At 40.9% G+C, this 23,571-nt stretch overlaps 2 protein-coding genes across 5 annotated transcripts in view; one reads left to right on the top strand and one right to left on the bottom strand.

Moving 5' to 3' along the window:
* The window catches only part of XPNPEP3 (X-prolyl aminopeptidase 3), a 64,596-nt gene extending 57,284 nt beyond the window's left edge, over positions 1–7,312 (bottom strand). The window contains exon 1 of one of the 4 annotated variants that reach the window (XM_060189026.1): positions 7,101–7,312. In XM_060189026.1, the coding sequence (XP_060045009.1) occupies positions 7,101–7,164 (64 nt within the window). In that variant the 5' untranslated portion in view covers positions 7,165–7,312. The remainder of the gene's footprint in view (positions 1–7,100) is intronic. The other 3 variants (XM_060189025.1, XM_060189027.1, XM_060189024.1) reach the window with 3 other exon arrangements.
* Positions 7,313–7,764: 452 nt separating this feature from the next.
* Positions 7,765–23,571, top strand: part of ST13 (ST13 Hsp70 interacting protein) — a 33,817-nt gene continuing 18,010 nt past the window's right edge. The window contains exons 1-5 of the mRNA XM_007523408.3: positions 7,765–7,975; positions 13,532–13,589; positions 18,423–18,498; positions 20,264–20,334; positions 22,748–22,814. Of these exons, the coding sequence (XP_007523470.1) occupies positions 7,866–7,975; positions 13,532–13,589; positions 18,423–18,498; positions 20,264–20,334; positions 22,748–22,814 (382 nt within the window). The 5' untranslated portion in view covers positions 7,765–7,865. The remainder of the gene's footprint in view (positions 7,976–13,531; positions 13,590–18,422; positions 18,499–20,263; positions 20,335–22,747; positions 22,815–23,571) is intronic.

The raw sequence follows: 23,571 nt of genomic DNA, 5'->3' as shown, positions 1-23,571 counted from the left end.
AGTTTTCTACACAGCAATACAACCCCCACTAAGTCCTCTGTTATCCTTTTATAATCTTTCTTTTTAAGCAGGGTTGTGAACACTAGTAATTCTTTGTGATGGTAATGTTATGAATTAGAGAACAGCAAAGATTATGTTACTTCTTGTCTTTTAGCTAAATGTTTGCATATCATAAGTTTTTTTTTTAGTAGTAGAGTCTATAATCTGTTTCATTTTATCAAAGATACTATGCAGACTTTTGAAATAATTTATAGTATCAGAAGATAAAATAAAAGATACATAGGTTCATATTATATAATTATTCATGAAATAATTTTTACTCCAATAGGCAGAGAATTATATATGTGTTTATTTCTATTTTCATTCCTGCATGATTCCACCATTCCCAGTGGACTCCCCCAAACCTTTTAATTTCAGATAGAGACAGAGAGAAAAAAGATGCCACAGCACTGCTCCAACATTTGTGAAGCATCCCTGGTACAATGCATAGTGCCAGGGGATTTGAGCCTGCATGGTAAAGTGTGTGCTCTACTGGGTGAGCTATTTCCTATCCTCTAACCTAAAGATACCATCAATTAAAAATTAAAAAAAAAAAGTATAATGGTCCAAGAGAGGGCACAGAGGATCAACAATGGACTCTCCAACATGAGGTCTTGAGTTCAATTCCTGGCACCATGTATGCCAGAGTGATGCTCTGGTTTTTATTTTTTCCTCTGCATTTTCTCACAAATAAATAAATCTTTAAAAAAAAGTATAGTGGGAGTCAGGCGGTAGTGCAGCAGGTTAAGCACAGGTGGTGCGCTCAAGGACTGGTGTAAGGATCCTGGTTCGAGCCTCCGGCTCCCCACCTGTAGAGAGGTCCCTTCACAAGCAGTGAAGCAGTTCTGCAGGTGTCTATCTTTCTCTCCCCCTCTCTGTCTTCCCCATCTCTCTCCATTTCTCTCAGTCCAAACCAAGAACGACAACATCAGTAACAACAATAATAACTACAATAATAAAACAAGGGCAACAAAAGGGAATAAATAAGTATTAAAAAAAAGTATAGTAGCCTAGGATGTGGTGTAGTGGATAAGGCACTGGATCCACAAGTATGAAATGCCAAGTTTGGGGAGTCAGGTGGTAGCACAGCAAGTTAAGTGCAGGTGGCAAGGACCGGCTTAAGAATCCCGGCTCGAGCCCCCGGCTCCCCACCTGCAGGGGAGTCATTTCACAAGTACCACGCAAGGCTGGCGATTTGAGCCCCACTCCCCACCTGCTGGGGGGTAGATTCATAAGTAGTGAAATAGGTCTGCAAGTGTCTTTCTCTCCCCCTCTGTCTTCCCCTCCTCTCTCCATTTCTCTCTGTCCTATCCAACAATGACAACAACAATAATTAACTGTAACAGTAAAACAAGAAGGGCAGCAAAAGGGAATAAATAAATAAATAAATAAGAATTTTTAAAAAACGTCAAGTTCTTTTCCTGGCATCACATGGATCACAGTGATGCTTTGGTTCTCTCTCTCTCTTCCCCTAATCTTTTAAAAAATTAAGTTATTTTCTTATTTCAATGAGAGAGAGACAGGGAGAAAGAAGAGACCAGAGCACTGCTCAGCTCTGGCTTATAGTGGTGCTAGAACTGAACATGAGAACTTTGGTGCCTCAGGCATTAAAGTCATTTTGCATAAGGCATTACACTATTTCCCCAAACCTAAATAAGTGTATCTTTAAGAAAAATCAAAGCATGGGGACCAGTGGTAGAGCATCTGGTTAAACGCTCATAGTACTATGCAGAAGGACCTGCACAAGGACCCAGGTTCAAGCCCCCACTTCCCAGCTGTAGTGGGAATGTTTCACAAATGGTGAAACGTGCCTGCAGGTTTGTCTTTCTCTCTCTTTCTATCTTCACTTGCAATTTTTTAAAAAAGGAAAAAATGGCCACCAGGAGCAATAGATTTGGAGTGCTGGCACCAAGCCCCAGTGATAACTCTGGAGGCAAAAAATAAAATAAAATATCAAAGTATAAAGTATCTTTTGGATGGGGGAATAGCATAATGGTTAAGCACACCCATATTTATAGTTGATTGTAGTAACTGAATGGAATTAACCCTGGCCAGGCAATGGTGCATCTGGTTCTGCATTACCATGTGCAAGAACCCAGGTTCGAGCCAACTCCCCACCTGTAGGGGGTGAAGCAAGTACTGCAGCTGTCTTTCTTTTTTTTTAAATTTCATTTATTTCCTTTTTGTTGGCTTTTTATTGTTATAGCTATTATTGTTGTTATTGATGTCCTCATTGTTAGGACAGAGAGAAATGGAGAGAGGAGGGGAAAACAGAGAGGGGGAAAGACAGACACCTACAGACCTACTTCACCGCCTGTGAAGCGACTCCCCCACAGGTGGGGAACCCGGATCCTCATCCGGTCCTTGAGCTTAGGGGTCCAGATGTTTTTTTTCTGGGATTCCTGTGGAAGAAACATAAACAATCTGCTTCTCGTGGTTAGCAGGGCATCTGATTTGAATGCTTTATAGAAAAAGAGGTTTGGTGCCTTGACCAACTGAGTATTGGGGGATGTATCTTTCCTATTCATTTATGATTATATTTTATATTATTTGTCATGGTAGTCAGCCGTTTATGTGGAAGGTCCTGGGTGATTCATGGGGAAAAAGACCTTATCTTTTAACAAAGACTCTAAGAAGCGGGAACTATCTTATCCCATTTTTTTTTTTTTTTGTATCTTGCCTTTTGTTGCCCTAGTTGTTCTTGTTGTAATTATATTGTTGTTATTGCTGATATTGTAGAGGAGGGAAAGACAGAGGAAGAGAAAGATACCTGTAGACCTGCTTTACCGCCTGTGAAGTGATTCCCCTGCAGGTGAGGAGCCGGGGGCTCAAACTGGGATCCTCAAGCCAGTTCTTGCACTTAGCACCACCTGCACTAAACCCGCTGCGCCACCGCCCGATTCCCAGGAACTATCTTTTAACATAAACTCTATGGCCATGCCAATAGCAACCTTGAGGGCACATGTGGCTCCCCACATTTGTCCTATTAAATAAAGGGAGAAAAAAGGCTGCCAGGAGCAGTGAATTCATCATGTAGGCAACAAACCCCAGTGATAATCCTGATGAGGAAAAAAGAAATTGAATCAACCAAATGTCAAACAATGACTAAAGATAATAGCTGTACACACACGTGTATGTATATATGTACAGAACATACTAGTCAGTCCCAGTAAAGAATTCCTAGGGTCAGGGAGATGACTAAGCAGTGGAGCATATCCCTTAAATGAATGAGGGCCTGGGTTCAATCCCTAGAACTGCATAAAACAAGAACAGGGAACCGGGCGGTAGCGCAGCAGGGTAAGCATCTGCGGCGTGAAGCGCCAAGGACGGGCGTAAGGATTTCGGTTTGCGCCACCAGCTCCCCACCTGCAGGAGGGTCGCTTTCACAAGTGGTGAAGCAGGTCTGCAGGTGTTTATCTTCCTCTCCCCCTCTTTGTCTCCCCCTCCCATCTCCATTTCTCTCTGTCCTAACAACGACATCAATAACAACAACAATAACCACCACAACAATATTTAAAAACAAGGGAAACAAAAGGGAAAATAAAAATTTAACAAAAAACAAGGACAAAAATAAAATATTATATTTGGTAAAGCAATAGCTTTGTATCCCTCATTCAAATAAAAAAGTAATTCCAGGGAGTCGGGTGGTAGCACAGCGGTTAGCGCACATGGCGCAAAGCACAAAGACTGGTGTAAGGAGCCCCCCGCTCCCCACCTGCAGTGGGAGTCGCTTCACAGGTGGTGAAGCAGGTCTGCAGGTGTCCATCTTTCTCTTCCCCTCTCTGTCTTCCCCTCCTCTCTCCATTTCTCTCTATTCTATCCAACAAAGATGACATCAATAACAACAATAATAACTACAACAACAATGAAAAGGGCAACAAAAGGGAAAATAAATATTAAAAAAGTAATTCCAGTTATATACAACATGGATGAACATTATGCTAAGTGAAATGAGTTAGTTATAAAAAGACATACTTTCTGTTTCTACTTATATGAGTTGTCCAAATAAAGAGTAATAAAATTCAGAGAAGTAGGAGGTAGACTCAATTACCAACGATTGGATGAGATAGAAAAGGGGAATTGCTAATGTATATAGTTTCAGATTTACAAGATGAAAAACTACTGGACATCTCCCTCACAGTAAATACTTAAAAACAATTAAAATTGCAGATTTTACATTAGATGTATTTTGCCACCCCCAACCCCTCATGTGAGACATAACCATGGGCTCCTCACAGTAATCTGCATGTGTAATGTATGATAGGCTGTCAGTGAATCACTCCAAATATAAAACATTCTTTTTTTTTTTTTTTTTGAGAATGTAAAGAGAAACTACAAGTGCATTGTTTAAAAAAAAAATTGCGGGCGGGGTAGATAGCACAATGGTTATGCAAACAAACTCGTGTCTGAGGCTCTGACAAATTCCCAGGTTCAATCCCCAAGACCACCACAAGCCAGAGCTGAGCAGTGCTCTGGTAAAAAGAAAGAAAGAAAAGAAAAGAAAAAGAAAAAGAAAGAAAGAAAAAGAAAAAAAAATTGCCTCGTGGTCCAGGAGGTGGTATAATGGATAAAATATTGGACTCTCAAGCATGAGGTCCTGAGTTCAAGCCCCATCATCACATGTACCAGAGTGATGTCTGGTGAGCCCATGGTTCTTTCTCTCTCCTATCTTTTTCATAAATAAGTTTAAAAAAAATTCCTCTAGCCACCACAACTTAAGAATTATAATTGTGTTGATTCGGGGCAGGTACTGAGACTCAACAACAACCCTAGTGGAAAACAACAAAACAAAAACTAGAGCCATTCTGGATGTTATTTCTGAAAACAGACTAATCTATTATTTATTGAGAGAGAATCGGCATCATTCTGACATACATGATGCTGGGAATCAAACTCAGGATCTCATGCTTGAGAATATAACCCAATGTCTAATGCGTCAAATCCTGGGTCAATTTTTTTTTTTTTGTCACCAGGGTTACAGCTGGGGCTTGGTGCCGGCACTATGAATCCACGGCTCTGGCAGCCTTTTTTTTCTCTTTGTATTTTTAATTTTTTTTTATATTTATTTTTCCCTTTTTGCTGCCCTTTGTAGTTGTTGATGTCGTTCTTGGATAGAACAGAGAGAAATGGAGAGAGGAGGGGAAGACGAGGAGAGAAAGAGACACCTACACACCTGCTTCACTGCCTGAGAAGCGACTCCCCTGCAGGTGGGGAGCCGGGGGCTTGAACTGGGATCCTGAGGCCCATCCTTGCGCTTTGCACCACGTGCGCTTAACTCGCTGCGCTACCTACCGCCCAACTCCCTCTTTGTATATATATATTTTTAAAGAATTTAGTTATTTATGAGAAAGACTGGCAGAGAGAGAAAGAACCAGACATCAATCTGGTACATGTGGTCCAGGGGATTGAACTCAGGACCTTATGGATGAGAATCCAGTGCTTTATCCACTGCACCACCTCCCGGACCACTGTATTTTTTTTTTAATCAGAGTACTGCTCAGCTCTGGCTTCTAGTGGTGCAGAGGATTGAACCTGGGATTTTGGAGCCTCAGGCATGAGTGTCTGTTTGCATAACCATTATGCTATCTACCCCTACCCTCTCTGTATTTTTATTTACCCTCTCTATTTTTATTTGACAGTTGGGAGAGAAACTGAGAGGGGAGAGGGAGGTAGAAAGAGACATCTGAAGACCTGCTTCATGGCTCATGAAGGACCCCCCCTGTAGCTGGGGAGGGGTTTGAGCAGAGTAACATATGCACTTAATCAGATGCACCACTACCCTACCCCCAACTTGATTTTCTATCATCTCTTCCCATGTTATTTTCTGTGATAGCTCAAGTTCAATACCAGTATGAGACTCAGTACAGGGTTTTGGGAGTGACTCAGTAGTAGAGTGGAGGAATGACTCAGTGGTAGAGTGGACACAACTTACATTTGAGACCCTATATTTGACCCCAGGCAACATATTGAAAAATGCAAAACAGTACTTTGGTCTCTCTCTGTTCCAACAAACAATAGATACACATTAACAACAATAACAAAAAGATTCACTATGGAAAAGTGGGCTCCATAATCTGAAATATTTTTTGCAAATACTCTAACGTACACTTCTTCACTTCTAGAGATTTAAAATTAGCCTGCTCCTCATTCTTTTTTTTTTTATATTTATGTTTTCCCTTTTGTTGCCCTTTTTTTGTTGTTGTTGTAGTTATTGATGTTGTCATTGTTGGATAGGACAGAGAGAAATGGAGAGAGGAGGGGAAGACAGAAGGGAACAGGAAGATAGACACCTGCAGACCTGCTTCACCACCTGTGAAGCGCCTTCCCTGCAGGTGGGGAGCCGGGGGCACCAACCCGCATCCTTATGCCAGTCCTTGCACTCTGCTTCCCATTCTTAACCACAGAACTAGTTTTAGTATAACATCTAATAATAAGCCCAATTTAAGCTTAGTACAAGCCAGGCTGAGAGTTCTGTGCTTTTACATGTTTCCTGTTCCCACTGCTAGGATTGCGCCATCCAGTAGTCTGTTTAGAGGCAGATTTCTTTCAAGTTTCAGATCAGATACACCCAATCTTCAAAGGCATACCCACATTTTCTTTCTGCCCCTTACTGCTGGGGTAGGAGGGGGTATCGCTTCCTTATTTCTACTGAGAGCAACTGCTCAAAGGATTTATTAAACATGTTTCTTGATATTCTGAAGCCAGTCTTCAAGGCAGCTCGTTGAAAATACAGAAATAGGTTGCTCCTGGCAGATGATCTACTCAATGCGTTACCTACACAAATGTGGTACTTGACACAACTTCTATGAGTATGAGTAACTAATGACAGACAGCCACTTCTGGGGGATAGCACACTTTTTTCTCTGCTGTCATTTCAACTTCCTAGACTTTCTCAACAATAAGAGAAAACACATGGCCCACCCTTTTCCAAAATCAACAGGTAAAGGAATTTTCAGAGCTTCCAGCAGGGATGGTCTGAGAGTAACTTGGATCCCTCTGGGGAGCCTCAAGCTTCTCAAAGCGCGAGCCCCGGAGGAAATACCGTGGAAAATGAGTCTAACCTGCGAGGCCACGGGCACTTGCTATGGCAGGAACCAGCTTAGTTGCTGAGAGTAACAGAGGCATTACAACCTCACTCGGGAGTCTCGAAGGGAAGGAGGAAAACAGCAGGAGAAACTGCAGCGACTGCCACTGCAGCACCCGGTCGCCAGGAAACGTGGCTCGAAGCCACGCCTCTTCCGGCCAGCCCGCCAGCAAGGCTTTCCTCCCGCGGTGGCGCAGGATGGTGACGTCACGTCCAGGGGTCGCGGCCTCCGCTGGGCCCTAACGATCCATTTTGTGTCATGGCGGCTGTCCCCTTAATGAATTTACATAAGTGACGAATTCAAAGGCTTCCTTCCAAAGGGCTGAGCTTTTCAGCCTCCATGTTGGGGGCTGACCCATCCAGACATCTGTTTTACGGTTTAGAATATTACCGAAATATAATTTAAAAGAAAAATGGTTTTATTGTATAAACCAGAAGACAAAAGTGACAGAGCGCAAGCAGTTATTAAAAGATTAGGGGGAAAGATTTGTGCGTAAAGGAGCAGGCAACAGAACGAACAGCCACACTTCTAGAAGGTTCCATCGGCGCACAGGAGCGGGGGAGGGGGCATTTATGGAAGGACCCGGGGTCACGAGACCGTTGGTGGGCGGAGCCAGCGGCCGGGGAGCTTCTGGTCTGTTCGGCCTCGCGGCAGCCGCCCCCTTTACTCGGTCACGCCGAGCCAGTGTCCGCGCCCGGGACCCAGCCGCCGCCTCTCTGCCGCGCCCTTTGCTTCCCAACCATGGACCCCCGCAAAGTGAACGAGCTCCGGGCCTTCGTGAAGATGTGTAGGCAGGACCCAAGCGTCCTGCACACCGAGGAAATGCGCTTCCTGAGGGAGTGGGTGGAGAGGTGAGACCCAGGCCGGAGGACCGTTGAGGGCGGGCCGGCCGCGTCGCCGCCACTAATCTTCGTTCGGCCTTGGTCCCTGGCCCGGAAAGAGAGGCGACTTGCAGGGGGGCTGGTGCAGGAGGCGGGGAGCGTCGCAAATTCCAGCGGGAGGGGAAGGAGGCCGAGCTGCGCTCCCTGCACCCCGGAGGTCGCCAGGGGCGGAATGGGGGTGCTGGCGACTGCGGGCACCGGGGCGGGGGGCAGAGCCCGGCGAGCGCGCGGGCTTGTTTCTCTCCCGCGTCCACTCGCTGTCCCGCCTCGGTCGCAGGGATCCATAGTCGCTGCGTGACGCGCTTGTCCCTTTAAATAGGGTCGTAATGAGATAGCTTGATTTCGTACGTTAGGTTAAAAGTGATAGCCCGGCCTGGTGACTCCAATTTGCACGGATTCTAACTGCCTGGAGTTATTTTGGGACTCGTTTATTCTAGCTCCTTAGTGGCAGTGCCATTTTTTCAAACAATTAAAGGGAAATGCGCGCGCGTGTGTGTTTGGGTTTTGTTTTTTGTTGTTGTTGTTGATTGTTTTTTTCGCTCAGGAACTTGTTTCCATAATCTTGCTACTTAAATGCCAAAGTACTTTACGGAATTATTTGAGCAGGCATTGTGGTAGAGGCTCAGAGACAGTAGAAGTTGCACTGGGACACAAAGTTAAATACAGAATCGGCACCATTACTACTGGTGGGGAGGAGCGCATGTGGAACTGCACGAGGATCCGGGTTCAAGTCCCCCCAGTCTCCACCTGGAGGGAGGAAGAAGCTTCAGGGGTGCTGAGGGGTCTCTCCCTCTCAGGAGACGTCTCTCCCTCTCAGGAGACGTCTCTCCTGCCCTATTTCTCCCTGTCACTATCCAATAGTGTTTTGTTTTTTTTTTAAGGGACCACCGAATATTTGTGTTCAATTTAGTAAACCTTGTGTACGGGACAGGTTTGCCAAATATCTGAAATACTTCATACGAGATCCTTGTTTTAAGGGAGAAACATGAGTTAACTCTGTCAAGAATGCATTTCTCTCCCCCTTCCCCTTAGGAAGTTTCTCAGTCTGGGCTGGGAGGGAGGTGCCACAGGGCACTGGACTCAAGGGGGAGGTGCAGGGTTTGATCACTGGGCTTGCTTATTCCAGAGTGAGGCTTTGGTTCTCTCTCCCTTTCTCATAATAAATCTTGAAAAAGAATAAGGTTTCAGTCTTTTCTGTTACCAGTTATCTAGTTATTAAGATTAAAAAAAAAGTAACGAGGGAGGGAACATGACTGGCATGGGGATGCCGCTTGGGATCCTGCTCTCCTCCAGTTGCTCCAACTCCTGGGCTTCTGTAATTTTATTTTTTTTCATAGTAAATCAGAACTTCACAATAATTTTTTGTACTAATTTAATAGTAACAATAATTAAGTTTTTTTGAAACTTTTTGCTTTTCGCAGAAAGATGCTGAGTCATTTTCTCTCTTTTTTTTAAAAAAATCATTCCCTTTTGTTACCCTTGTTGTTTTATTGTAGTAATTATTGTTGTTGTTATTGGATGTTGTTGTTGGATAGGACAGAGAGAAATGGAGAGAGGAGGGGAAGACAGAGAGGGAGAGAAAGACAGACACCTGCAGACCTGCTTCACCGCCTGTGAAGCGACTCCCCTGCTGGTGGGGAGCCGGGGACTTGAACCGGGATCCTTGTGCCTGTCCTTGCACTTCGCGCTGTGAGCTTAACCAGCTGACCCTTTTTTTTTTTTAATTTTTTTTTTGTAGTTCTTGTTATTGATGTCGTTGTTGGATAGGACAGAGAAATGGAGAGAGGGGGAGAGAAAGACACCTGCAAACTTGCTTCACCACCTGTGAAGCGGTCCCCTTGCACTTGGGAAGCTGAGGGCTCGAACCGGGATCCTTATGCCAGTTCTTTTTTTTTTTTTATTTTTATGTATGCATTTGCTTCATGAGAAAGATGAGCAGCATTGAACCTTCAGCCTCTGGGGCCTCAAGCATGAAAGTCTGTGGCGCGCTGCCATTGCCGCCGCTACCGGGCCGTGAGAGTTTGCTAGTATTTGAAAGACTTTGAATTTGATCCATTTTTTTTCCCTCCAGGGTTATTGCTCGGTGCTGGTTAGGGCTCGGTGCCTGCACCATGAATCCACCGCTCCTGGAGGCCATTTTTCCCCCCCTTTTGTTGCCCGTGTTGTTGTAGCCTCTTTGTGGTTACTATTATTGCCATTGTTCATGTAGTTGTTGGATAGGAGAGAGAAATGGAGAGAGAAGGGGAAGACAGAGAGAGGGAGAGAAAGATAGACACCTGCAGACCTGCTTCACCGCCTGTGAAGTGACTCCCCTGCAGGTGGGGAGCTGGGGGCTCGAACCGGGATCCTTATGCTGGACCTTGAGCTTTGCGCCACATGGCGCTTTAACCCACTGCGCCACCTCCCGACCCCCATGCCAGTTCTTGCACTTTGCGCCGTGTGTGCTTAACCCGCTGCACCATGTAGTCGCTGACTCCCTAATTTTTTTCTTCTGTTTTTCGTCTATTTTGTTTGTTAGACAAACAAAAGATCAAGGGAGTCGGGCAGTAGCATAGCGGATTAAGCTCACGTGGCGCAAAGCGCCTGGACTGGCATAAGGATTCTGGTTCGAGCCCCTTCAGGGGAGTCGCTTCACAGGCGGTGAAGCAGGACTGCAGGTGTCTTATCTTTCTCTCCCCTTCTGTGTCTTCCCCTCCTCTCTCCATTTCTCTCTGTCCTATCTAACAATGATGACATCAATAACAATAGTAACTACTACAACTGTAAAAAAAAAAAAAATGCAAGGGCAACAAAAGAGAAAATAAATAAAATATTTTAAAAAATAATTTAAAAAAATCAAATCATAGTTTCCCCTTGCAGTTCTGTGCATTTCTTCCGTGTCCTTCATCCTTGGAAGGCACTGTAAGTGGGCCACCTCTCTGGTCTTTACTGTTTCTGCTTTTCCTTTTCTCTACTCTTCTCATTCTTTCCTTCATTCTCCATCTCCATACTCTCCTCTTTGAAGATTTATTAACAAGAGAGAAAGATACCCAGACTCAGGTATATATAGTACAGGGGGTCAGGCTGAGAGTGGAGACTAGGGTAAGAATATTTCTAGGCCTAATCTTACCTGTAGCATTCCTTAGAGTGAAACCATTTAGAATTCTTTTCTTCATGTTAAATTAGTTATGACTGAATTGAGATGTTGAACAATAGCCATTTGACTTATTTGCAGTAGTTTCTGCCATTGTTTATAGCTTAAATTAAGAATTTATTAAACTTTTTTAAAGATTCATCTATTTATGAGAAAGAGGAGGGAGAGAAGGAACCAGACATCACTCTAGTACATGTGCTTCTGGGTACTGAAATCAGGACCTCATGCTTGAGAGACCACTGCACCTCCTTCAGAACACCTGGATTATAATGTTAAAAATACATTTCATTCTTCCATATAGCAACTTTATCTCCTTTCTGAGACAAATACTTCGTCTTTCCTTGATTTTCATGACTTTGGCAATTGATTTGTAGGTGCATTCAGTTTGGGTTTGTCTGATAATTTGTTTTATTTCTTGGCTGGCCTGTCACTTGCTGAAGAGTTACTATATGCTGGTGATGTAGTTCCATAGTAGAACAGAACTTTAAGTTTAATGGTTCTTCTCTTTCTTGCTTTCTTCCTCTCTCTCCAGAGCACTGGTCAGATCTGGTTATGGTAGTTCTAGGGGCTGATCCTGGGGGCTCAGAACCTCAGACATGGAAGCCTTTTTTTGCTTAATGATTATGCCGTCTCCTTAGCCTAGAACACATGTTTAAAGCCCTTGGTTTGATTGCTATCACCAAAATCAAATGTCATCCTAAATATATTCCTGGATGTTCTGAAACTTAGGAAATCACAGCTTATGAAGTCCTGACTCTTCTTTATAACTTAACTGAAAATTAGTGTTAGATTACTGTTACTACATTTTGAAATGCAATTTTTCTGTGGAATAGTTGCCTATTTTTTTCTCAAGGCCTCCCCCCCACCCCCGTTTAGTCCTGACGTATAGTGGTGTGGAAGGTTGAACCTGCAACTTTTGAGCATCAGACAGGAAAGTTTTGGGTTTTTTTTTTTTTTTTTTTTTTTTGCAAAGAACCATTTATTGGGCAGAGACAAACTGAGGGGAAGAGAGAAATCTGCAGCACTGCTTCACTACCTTTGAAGCTTCACTTCTACAGGTGGGGACTAGGAACTTGAACCTGGGTTCTTGCACATGGTAACATGTAAGCTCAGCCAAGTGCACTAACACCCAGTCCTCAATTTTTCTTTAATGGGGGGATTAAATGTTTTATAGTCGACGGTAAATACAATAGTTTGTACATGCATAACATCTCTGTTTTCCACACAGCAATACAACCCCCACTAGGTCCTCTGCTCTCTTGTTCCCTGACCTGAACCCCACACCCCCACCCCAGAGTCTTTTACTTTGGTGCAATACACCACGGCTCCAAATTTTGATAACATTTTATTTTTCTGAATTGTAGGCTAAGTGCTTTGGATTATGTAATTTATTTATGTGCCTTCTGACTGTTATGTAGGCCCCATTTTTCTTTAGTAAAGAAGATAGATTTGTAAGTCACATTGAGAAAATGCGTACTTGATTGTATGACATAACTTCTGGTCTTTACTTTAACCAGAGCACTGCTCAGCTCTGACTTCGTGAGACTAGAACACCTCTGTGGCCACAGGAAAGAATCAGATCTGAGGCCTAAGGTTTGGAAAACATGCAGTCTACCTGCTAAGCCACCACCCAAGCTGGCTCAGGGTATGGGTGAAGTTCAGATGAGCAGGCTTGTGGAGGCAAGGAAATGGGTAATCTATTAGCAAGATAACTAGAATAATAATTGATAAGAATGTGAGCCAAGGAGTTAGATTACCATAGGGTAAACACAACCCGGGTTTGAGCTCTGGCACCACATGGGGGAGCTATGGCATAGGAGGAAGCTCTGGTGCTGTGATGTCTCCTGTTTGATTGAAAAAGCAGCTCAGATTGAAGTCACACAAGATTAAGGCCCCAGCTCTACACACACAAACACACACACACACACACACACACACACACACACACACACACACACACGAGTGCGAAAAAGTTACAATAGCACTGGAAGGGTCCTGGTGCTGACGCACCTGGCTGAGTGTACAGAGTACACAAGGACCTGGGTTCAAGTCCCTAGTACCCACTTACGGGGGGGAAAGTCACAATCAGTGAAGTTCCTCTCTCTCTCCCTTTCTATCTTTTTTTCTAACATTTTTCCCCTTATTGGGGAATTAATGTTTTATAGTTGCCAGTAACTATCGCTTCTTCTCTCTCAGCTTCTCTATCCAAAATAAATATGTAGAGGATAAAAAATTATATTCTTTAAAAAAATAGAACTGGAGTGTTCAAATTAATTTTAAAAGTTTGAAATGGTGACCATCTAAATGTGTGACTTTTCCCCCAGCACAGATAATTGTTTGACTTGGTGAATTTTAGTTTTCTGAACAAATATCTCTTTTTCTCATCTTTCAAGCATGGGGGGTAAGATACCACCTGCAACCTACAAAACTAAATCAGAAGAAAATGCCAAGGTAAGTTATGAATTTTATTTGTTTGATGATAAAGTACTTTAAGATTCTTGGATTTTTAAATTCCTGCTATCAGATTACTACTCTTGTTTTCCACAAGATCATTAGAGAAAGAAAACCTTTGTACAGTTTCTATTTTAACATCAAATCTTAAGGTTCTGCTCTAAAGCAGAATTTGGGGTTAATATTTTTGTTTGCTTGTTTTTAGTGATTTAATAATGATCAACAAGATTGTGGGATAAGACGGGTACAATTCTCACCACTAGAGAGAGTTCCATATCCCATCCCATCCGTTGGAAGCTCCCCTATTCTTTATCCCTCTGGGAGTATGGACCAAAAATCTTTACGAGGTGCAAAAGGTGGAAGGTCTGGCTTCTGTAATTGCTTCTTTGCCGGACATGGGCGTTGGCAGGTTGATCCATACTCCCAGCCCATTTCTTTCTTTCTTTTTTTTTTTTTTTAATTTAAGAAAGGATTAATTAACAAAACCATAGGGTAGGAGGGGTACAACTCCACATAATTTCCCAGCCCATTTCTATCTTTCCCTCTGGGGAGGTGGGGTTGTCTGCACAGGGAAGTCAGGTTGGCGTCATGGTAGCATCTGAAACTTGGTGGCAGAATAATGGAGCTTAAGGGTCTTCCCACACCTGGCATCTCTAGACATAGTCCAAAGTGAAACATGTCGAGGTGGTGCTGCCTATGCTGATTTGGTTGAGATCAGTAGATGCAGTATCAAGCTGTATGGTATGAGAGAAGCATGAAGGAAACAAGCCACACCCTAGAGGCTCCAGGACTGGGAGAAATAATGGCTTTTATAGTGATTAGGGAAGGTTCCTGCTGTCTGACAGTTTAAAAAGGCAATAGATAGTTACTGTTATAGCTGAAGTATTTTACTTTGGTTTACTTTGAAAATCTCATGGTTAGGACTTACTGTACCATATAAGACCTTACTGTGATTTTTGTCATTGAATGCTATTTACAAATAACTGTATCTTACATACTGACAAGACCAATTGCCTCTGGTCTAAGATTATAGGTAATTTAATTTTTTAGTCATAATTAGAAATGTATTAATATAAACATGTATTAATAATTTTTAAATTTTTTAAAAGATTTTATTTATGTATTTATTTATTAATCAGAAACATAGGAGGAGAGAGAAAGAGCCAGACATCAATCTGGTACATGTGCTGCCAGGGATTGAACTCAGGATCTCATGCTTGAGAGTCCACTGCTTTATCCACTGTACCACCTCCTAGACCACTATTTTTAATTTTTTATATTTATTTATTTTCCTTTTTGTTGCCCTTTTTTTTTTTTTTATTGTTGTAGTAGTTGTTGGATAGGACAGAGAGAAATGGAGAGAGATGGGGAAGACAGAGAGGGAGAGAGAAAGATAGACACCTGCAGACCTGCTTCACTACCTGTGAAGCGACTCCCCTGCAGGTAGGCAGCCGGGGCTTAAACCGGGATCCTTACATGGGTCCTTGTGCTTTGCACCACATGCATTTAATCTGCTGTGCTACTGCCCAACTCCCTGTATTAGTAATTTAAACCTACTTAAAGTTCAATCAGATTACTAATTTGAAACCTTAGGTGCTTAAATTGAAGGAATATATACTCAGAACTGGGGTCCATGCATCAAAAAGTTTGAGACATTCAATATTTTTCCCCTCTGATGTTGATTAGTGATTTATAAGACTCTTAAGTTAATAGGAGTGTATATTAACACCATTCCCGCCACCAAAGATCTGTGTCTCTGTCCTTTCCCCACTCTCCCCAGAGTTTTTTACTTTGATGCAATACTCTAGGTTTAATACATATTTTTTGAAAGAATTTATTTATTTATTCATGAGAAAAGATAGGCAGAGAGGGAGGAAGAACCAGATACCACTCTGGTACATGTGCTGCCAGGGATTGAACTCAGGACCTCGTGGCTGAGAATCCAGTGCTTTATCCACTATACCACCTCCTGGACCATCAGTTTAATATTTTTTTTAGTAAAAAAAATAAATAGTATGCGTTATTACATGCAGTGGCCTATAAGTGGTAACTAATAATTATATGTATTTGTAGTCTTTATTGTTGTATTGTTATCCTTAGTTCTATACTTTACTGTTTCTTATAGTATTTGTTAAGTAAATTAACCAAAAAGTGTATGTCTTGTCATTCTCAGCCCTTTTCCACCCTACCATAACCTGAAAATTTCTGGGTACTGAGGCTCTGTGTTGCTTGGTTTAATCCTCAGTACCACCATGAACTAGAGCTGAGCAGCGTTCTGATCATTCTCGCTGTATCTTTTTCTCACTAAAATAAAATAAATAAGCAATTAAAAAATTGTTTCTGGCTGGGAAGATAGTATAATGGTTATGCAAAATGCTTTGATTCCTGAGGCTTGGAGGCCTCGTGTTCAGTCCCCAGCACCACTGAATGTCAGAGCTGAGAAGTGCTCTGGTCTCTCCCTCTTATTTGTGATCAGCTTTACTGCTGGGGCTTGGTGCCAGCGCTACGAATCTACTGTTCCCGGTGGCCATTGTTTCCTTTTTTCTTTTTGTTTTCTCCTTTCCCTTTCTATTTGACAGGACTACGAGAAGTTGGAGGGAGAGAGAAAGATATCACACACTCTGCAGGTGGGGGGAGCTGTTTAATCAGGTGTGCCACTGTCCACCTGCTCTCTCTGTCTGTCCTCCTCTCATTAAAAATTATCTATCTATCTATCTATCTATATATATATATCTTGTTGCTTTCACATATTTGCCAAAAGATGAGGAAGAGATTGCCATTAGCAGAACTTCGGGTTTATTGGGTTGAAAATTGGTAAAGTTTGCAGTTATTTAAAACTAATCAAGTTTTATCTATCAGGCATGCTATTGGAAGCTTTACTTTTGAACAGTGAAATGAGAGAAGTTAACAAAAACACCCCCAAATAGTCACCTTTTTTTTTCTCAAGTGGTCATTTGTGAGAGTTTGTTAGTTTCTGAGTCATTAGGATATTTTGCCATGTAATGAATATTTGGAGACAAAACTGTATTTGTTAGAATTATTCATAGTAAAAACTTTTAGATAGGGGGTCGGGCGGTGGCACATTGGGTTAAGCGCATGTGGTGCAAAGTGCAGGGACTGGCGTAAGAATCCCGGTTCGAGCCCCGGGCTCCCCACCTGCAGGGGAGTCGCTTCACAGGCGGTAAAGCTGGTCTGCAGGCGTCTTTCTCTCCCCCTCTGTCTTCCCCTCCTCTCTCCATTTCTCTCTGTCCTATCCAACAACGAACAACATCAACAATGGCAATAATACTAAGCACAACGAGGCTACAACAAGGGCAACAAAAAGGGGGGGGAAATGGCCTCCAGGAGTGGTGGGTGGATTCATGGTGCAGGCACCGAGCCCAGCAATAACCCTGGAGGGGAAAAAAAAGAAACAACAAAAAAAAAACTTAGATTTAGGATTGTGACTGTTCTTATTTTTAGCATATGCAAAGGATCTAGCCCCTTGCACTTAAAGGAAATCAGTATTTTGTAATAAAGTGGGGCTGTGATGTCAATTGTTGAAACTTTTTTAAAATGAAAAATTACTTATTAATGAGAAGGGACTTGCTGGCATATGTAATGCCAGGGGTTGAACTCGACTATTTTACCTCCTCAGCCACCTCTCTGTCCACTCATTGCAATCATTTATTTGGTTTAAGGAAATAATTACAGGGTACTGGGCATGCATGATATTGCTAAATGGTTCCCCTTGCCCAATTTTTTATTTTCCCTACTTTTTGAGAGAGACGAGCAGTGGAGAGAAAGAAAAAAGAAATCAACTCAGTGTTTTCATCATCTGTACATGTCATCTGTGGTGTTTCCACAGGGTGCTAGAGTTCAAACTTGAGGCCTTCCTCATAGTAAGGATGAGCTATGTTTTGGCCCCTAATTCCAATTCTGGAAAACAGTAGTTACATGAAAGGCTGATAACATGATATGCAAATAAAAGGATAAATCTAAGTGGGGTGATTGCAGTATATTCTCTAAATGGAAAAGGCAAAGATTCTGGTTTTATGTAGAATGAGAAATGAAGTTATTTTTCTTTAAGATTATTTATATGAGAGGAGAATCAGTTTTGTTCAGGCACATATGATGCTGGGGATTAATCTCTAGACCTAATGCTTTTAATTTTAAGTCCAGTTCCTAGCCACTGTGCCACTTCCCAGGTCATGGAAATTTGCTTTTCATTGAGTAGATGTGAATATTCTTTCATTTATTGGTTGTTCCATTACCCCATACTTATAATTCTGAGATTCAAAAACCCTTGAAAATGTAGTTTTTTTTGTTTTTTAATTCTAACTTCTCTTTAAAAAAATTTTTTTAGTGGTCCACGAGGTGGTGCAGTGGATAAACCGTTGAACTCATTTTATTTTGTTTTATTTTAGTACATTTGCTTGACAGTAAAGCATCCAGATAGACAGGGGAAGCTTCTTAAATTCTTTATTCCACTTGTAGAAACAGTAATGTGTTTGATTATGGAGAGTTAGCTTCACTGACTTTTGAGGGTGTTGCATAGTATGTGGTGTACTATATTATCTTTCTAAAATTCCAGGTTTTTAAAAACATGTTTATCTCATGGAGTGGGGCAGAAAAATCTAAAATTCATCATCTGAAAGGTTTGAATGAGGGACCTATGCTTAACTTAAAAATGAGAAATGAAATTATAAAACTAGCTTACCAGAGCAAAACAAAAAAGGTAATGCTAACTGAAATATGATGTTTGTAAACAGTCTACATAAATTTGTATAAATCAGTATATGTATTGGGCATGTTATTAAATATTGATAGCATTGTTTGCCTTCCTTTTGCTAGGAAGAAAAAACAGATAGTAACGAGACGGAGGAAAACATAAAGACAGATGAACCATCAAGTGAGGAAAGTGATCTAGGTGAGAAGATAGTAATTTGTATTTAATAACCTTGTGATATAGTTCTCTGTTGGTTTTTGCTAAACCAGTGCTATCTACCAGAAATATAATGTAAGCTACTTATAAATCTTTTCTAGCAATTGCCTTAAAATTCTGTAGGTGAAGTTAATTAAATATTGACTTGATCCAATTTATGTAAAACAACAAGATGGAAAAATTCAGGTGTTTTTTCACACCAAATCTTCAAAATGTAGAGTGTTCTACATTTATAACACAAATCAATGGAACTACTACATTTTTGTCAGAACTACTTGATCAGACATTGAGAAATTTGTTGCAAAAGCTGGGTCACATACTCAGTTTTGCTCTAAACATATTTAAAAGTTTGTCAATAACCAAAAATTTACTCTAGAAGAATATATACCTACAACATAAGTTAGGTTTCTCATTCTTTAGAATGATAAAAAAATATTTTGTATATTTGGAAGTTCTTTGAGATTAAGATTATAACCTATTTATTTATGTTTTGTTATTGAGAAAGAGACCAAGATAGAAATTAGAGCACTGCTCATCTCTGTTGGGCTGGGGATTAAGTCAGGGACCCCAGAGCCTCAACCATAAGAGTCTTCTGCATAACCATTTATGGTTTGTCCCCAGCCCTGATGATAACCCAGTTATTACTGAACAATTTCTTAATTCATAGAACCTATCCAACGTACAACAAAATAAGTTCTTAAAAAAATTAAATTAAAAATAATAAGTTCTTACAATTTTTCGAAATTTGAATATTCCTTGATATTGCTAGAAAGGGCTTGTTTAGGGATTTATTTTAAGATTAATCTTTTACTTATAAAATAATTCTAACCTAAGTACATTTTCTTTTTCATGCTTGAATCAAGCTGCTCTATAATTAAACAAAAGCACAAGCTCAGTTCTGTTAAAAGCGATTTACACTTCTTGCTAGATGTAACTCTGATTTCAGCTAACTAGTTTAAATTTTGTTGACTTCTTTTTCTTCTGTAAATCAGCATCTCTTTAATTTTTTTTATTTTTTACTAGAGCATTGCTCAGCTCTGGCTTATAGTGGTGCGAGGAATTGAACCTGGGACTTGACGGAGCCTCAGGCTTGAGAGTCTGTTTGCATACCATTATGCTATCTACCCCCGCCCAGCAGATCTTTATTTGATAGATTTTCTATTTTTAATTTTTTTTCTTTTAAAAAAGTAGTTATATGAAAGTTAAGTACTTAAACGTGGTTTGTTTGCATCAGAGTATAACTTATGCTAGTTATATACTGTTTTAAAAAGCATTAGAATTATTGGTGTCCAAATATAAATTTTTTAGTTGTTGTTGTAGTTACTATTATTGTTGATGTCGTCGTTGTTGGATAGGACAGAGAGAAATGGAGAGAGGAGGGGAAGACAGAGAGGGGGAGAGAAAGACAGACACCTGCAGACCTGCTTCACCGCCTGTGAAGCGACTCCCCTGCAGGTGGGCCAAATATAAATTTGACAAAATCAATTGCATGCTCTATGTGTAATACTAGAAATTATGCATTTTCCACCATACCCACATTTATAATGACAAATATATATAATATGACAAACTATCTAAAATAATAAAAGTTGTGTCTAATGGGGAATGTTTTATGATACATACATTTAAATTAACCAAATTAAATATTCATCAGCTGAACCTAACTGTAATTCTATACTTTCCAATAGCCTCATACTTAGTGGCTACTGTATTGGACAACATACATCTTATCTTTTATTTTCTTTGGCAGAAATAGATAATGAAGGTGTGATTGAACCAGATACTGATGCTCCTCAAGAAATGGGAGATGAAAATGTAGAGGTAAGTTTTTTGGTGGTTTTTTTTTTTGTTTGTTTGTTTGTTTGCTTATTGTAAGGAATTTGACATTTCCAACTATTTGGTGATTTTTCTGAAAATTCTTCCAGGAAGAGTACATATCTTAACTTTCTCTGACTTTCAGGATACGGTTTTTTTTGTTGTTGTTTTACTAAAAATATTTGTGGAAATTCTTGTTACTTTTTTATTTATTTATTTATTTTTTGCATTATCTTTATTTATTTGCTAGAGATAGCCAGAAATTGAGAGGGAAGGGAATGATAGAGAGGGAGAGAGACAGATACCTGCACTGCTTCACCACTCGCAAAGCTTTCCCCCTGCGGGTGGTGACCAGGGGCTCGAACCTGGGTCCTTGAGCCACTGTAACGTGCGCTCAACCTGGTGTGCCACCACCTGGCCTCCAATTCTCATTACTTTAATCCTGTACTCTTAACTTAAAAAAATGTTTTTTTATATTTATTTATTTTCCCTTTTGTTACCTTTTTTTTATTGTTGTAGTTATTGATGTTGTTGGATATGACAGAGAATTGGAGAGAGGAGGGGAAACGGGGAGAGAAAGAGACACCTGCAGAGCTGCTTCACCGCTTATGAAGCGAGTCCCTCTGCAGGTGGGAAGCTGGGGCTCGAACCGGGATCCTTAAGCTGGTCCTTCCACTTTGTGCCACCTGCACTACAGCCCAAGTCCTTGTTGTAGTTCTTATTGTTGTTGTTGTTATTAATGTCGTCATTAGATAGGACAGAGAGAAATGGAGTGAGGAGGGGGAGACAGAGAGGGGCCTGGAACCGGGATCCTTACGGAGGTTCTTGTGCTTCACACCAAGTGTGCTTAACCTGCTGTGCTACCATCCGACTCCCACTCTTAAACTGTTTTTATTTTACTTTTACCAGAGCACTGTTCATCTCTACAAGTGTAATAGCCTATTACTAGAATATTTGATCCCAAATACTTTTCCAAAGTGTTTTTGTCACAATACGTACACTATCTTCCCCCCCAGTTTCTCTCTGTCCTATCTAATAAAATAAAATTTTTTAAAATATTTATTTATTTTTATTTATTTACTTCCCTTTTGTTGCCTTTGTTGCTTTACTGTTGTAGTTATTGATGTCATCTTTGTTGGCTAGGACAGAGAGAAATGGGGAGAGGAGGGGAAGACAGAGAGGGAGAGAGAAAGATAGACACCTGCAGACCTGCTTCACCACTTGTGAAGCAACTCCCCTGCAGGTGGGAAGATGGGGGCTCGAACCGGGATCTTTAAGCTGGTCCTTGTGCTTTGTGCCATGTGCGCTTAACCCATTGTGCTACCGCCCGACTCCCTAAAATAAAAATTTTAAAAGAACTACATTATATAAATCAAAGTAGGGGATATCATACCATTCCTTTGAATTTCTTGAGTAATTTGGGGCAAGGATAGTCTTTTTTTTTTTCTATAAGTATGATATATATATATATATATATATATGATATGTATGTGTGTATATATATATATATACATATATATATGTATATATAGTCCTTTACTTTTAGTTTCTTGCGGGGGATAAATAAAGTGGTGTAGCTGGTTGTGTGCACACATTCCCATGTTCAAGGGATCCCGGTTCAAGACTCCGGCTCACCACCTGCAAGGGAGTCGCTTCACAGGCGGTGAAGTAGGTCTGCAGGTGTTTTTCTCTCCCCCTCTCTGTCTTCCCCTCCTCTCTCCATTTCTCTCTGTCCTGTCCAGCAACAACAACATCAATAACAACAGTAATAACTACAACAACAATAAAGAAGGGGCAACAAAAGGGAAAATAAAATTAAAAAGTTCTAAAAAACAAAAACATCTTACTGTCAACTGTAAACCATTAATCCCCCAATAAAGAAAATCAATAAGGGAAGGGGGGAACCAAAGATAATATCTAGACCAGAGTGTGGAGTTAAGTATTACTGTTAAATTTGAATAATCTTGACTATTTTCTTTTATTTTTTTAATATTATTCCCTTTCTGTTGCCCTTGTTTTATTGTAGTTATTATTGTTGTTATTGATGTTGTTGTTGGCTAGGACAGAAAGAATACGAGAGAGGAGGGGAAGACAGAGGGGGAGACAAAGATAGACAGACACCTGCAGACCTGCTTCATCGCCTATGAAGGGATTCCCCTGCAGGTGGGGATCGAGGGCTCGAACCGGGATCCTTCCGCTGGTCCTTGCTCTTTGTGCCACATGCACTTAACCCACTGCGCTACCGCTCGACTCCCAATCTTGACTATTTTTTAGTAATCAGGTATAATCATCTTCCTTGTTTTCTGAAATTCAGAGAAAAATGAAAGAAAATTATTGTGACTACCCTATTCCTAAGACTTTTCTTCAGTTTTATTTAATTCTCTGTTACTTCTAATTTCACCTTCACATTTCCCTGTAGGTAACTGAGGAGATGCTGGATCAGGCAAATGATAAAAAAGTGGCTGCCATTGATGCCCTAAATGATGGTAAGTGAATTTTCCCTTTTGGTACATATCTGTGGTAGTCTATATTCTCTAGTGTAGTGTGGACGTGAAAGAGTAAGTTAAATTCATTGTATCATAAAGAAGTGAACATTGTGCAGTTTCCACCCATCCTTTCCCCATTGATAAAATGAATTGTCAATCTCTTTCCTTTGCCTTGGAGCATACCCTGGTTTGTCTGTCTCTGTCTCTGTCTCTTTCTCGTTAGTAATCTACAGAGAAGTTTTTAAAAGGGAATATAACATTTCATGCAAACTCTTCATCCTTGTGGTAACTTGACACAGGGTCATTGAATTGTTATTGCTGTTTTAATTTCTGAATGACTCCATTAAAGGGACTATACTCAAACAAAGTAAGAAAATGAGGTGTGGAGGCAGAGAGTAGCTAGCCTAATGGATATGCAAACAAACTCTCATGCTTGAGGCTCCAGTGTCCCAGGTTCAATCCCCCACCATAAGCCAGAGCTGACAGTGCTGTGGTTAAAAAAAAAAAGAAGAAAGAAAGAAAAATGAGGTGTGACAGATGAATTTAAATGTAGGTTATCGTCTTGCATAAGTCTTTTTGTTTTTGTTATTGGTTTTTGTTTATGATTTTTGTTTTTTGAATTAAAGCACTGCTTAGTTCTGGTTTATGGTGGTGCTGGGATTGAATTTGGGACCTTTGGTGTTTTAGGCTTGAAAGTCTTATTTCCATAATCAATATGGTATCTTCCTAGGCCAGCCTCTCTATATAAAATGTAATA

The sequence above is a fragment of the Erinaceus europaeus genome, chromosome 4 (genome assembly GCF_950295315.1).
Source record: "Erinaceus europaeus chromosome 4, mEriEur2.1, whole genome shotgun sequence".
Classification (NCBI taxonomy): Eukaryota; Metazoa; Chordata; class Mammalia; order Eulipotyphla; family Erinaceidae; genus Erinaceus; species Erinaceus europaeus.
Note: the sequence above shows the minus strand (reverse complement) of the source record. Positions and strands in the feature narration are given on the sequence as shown.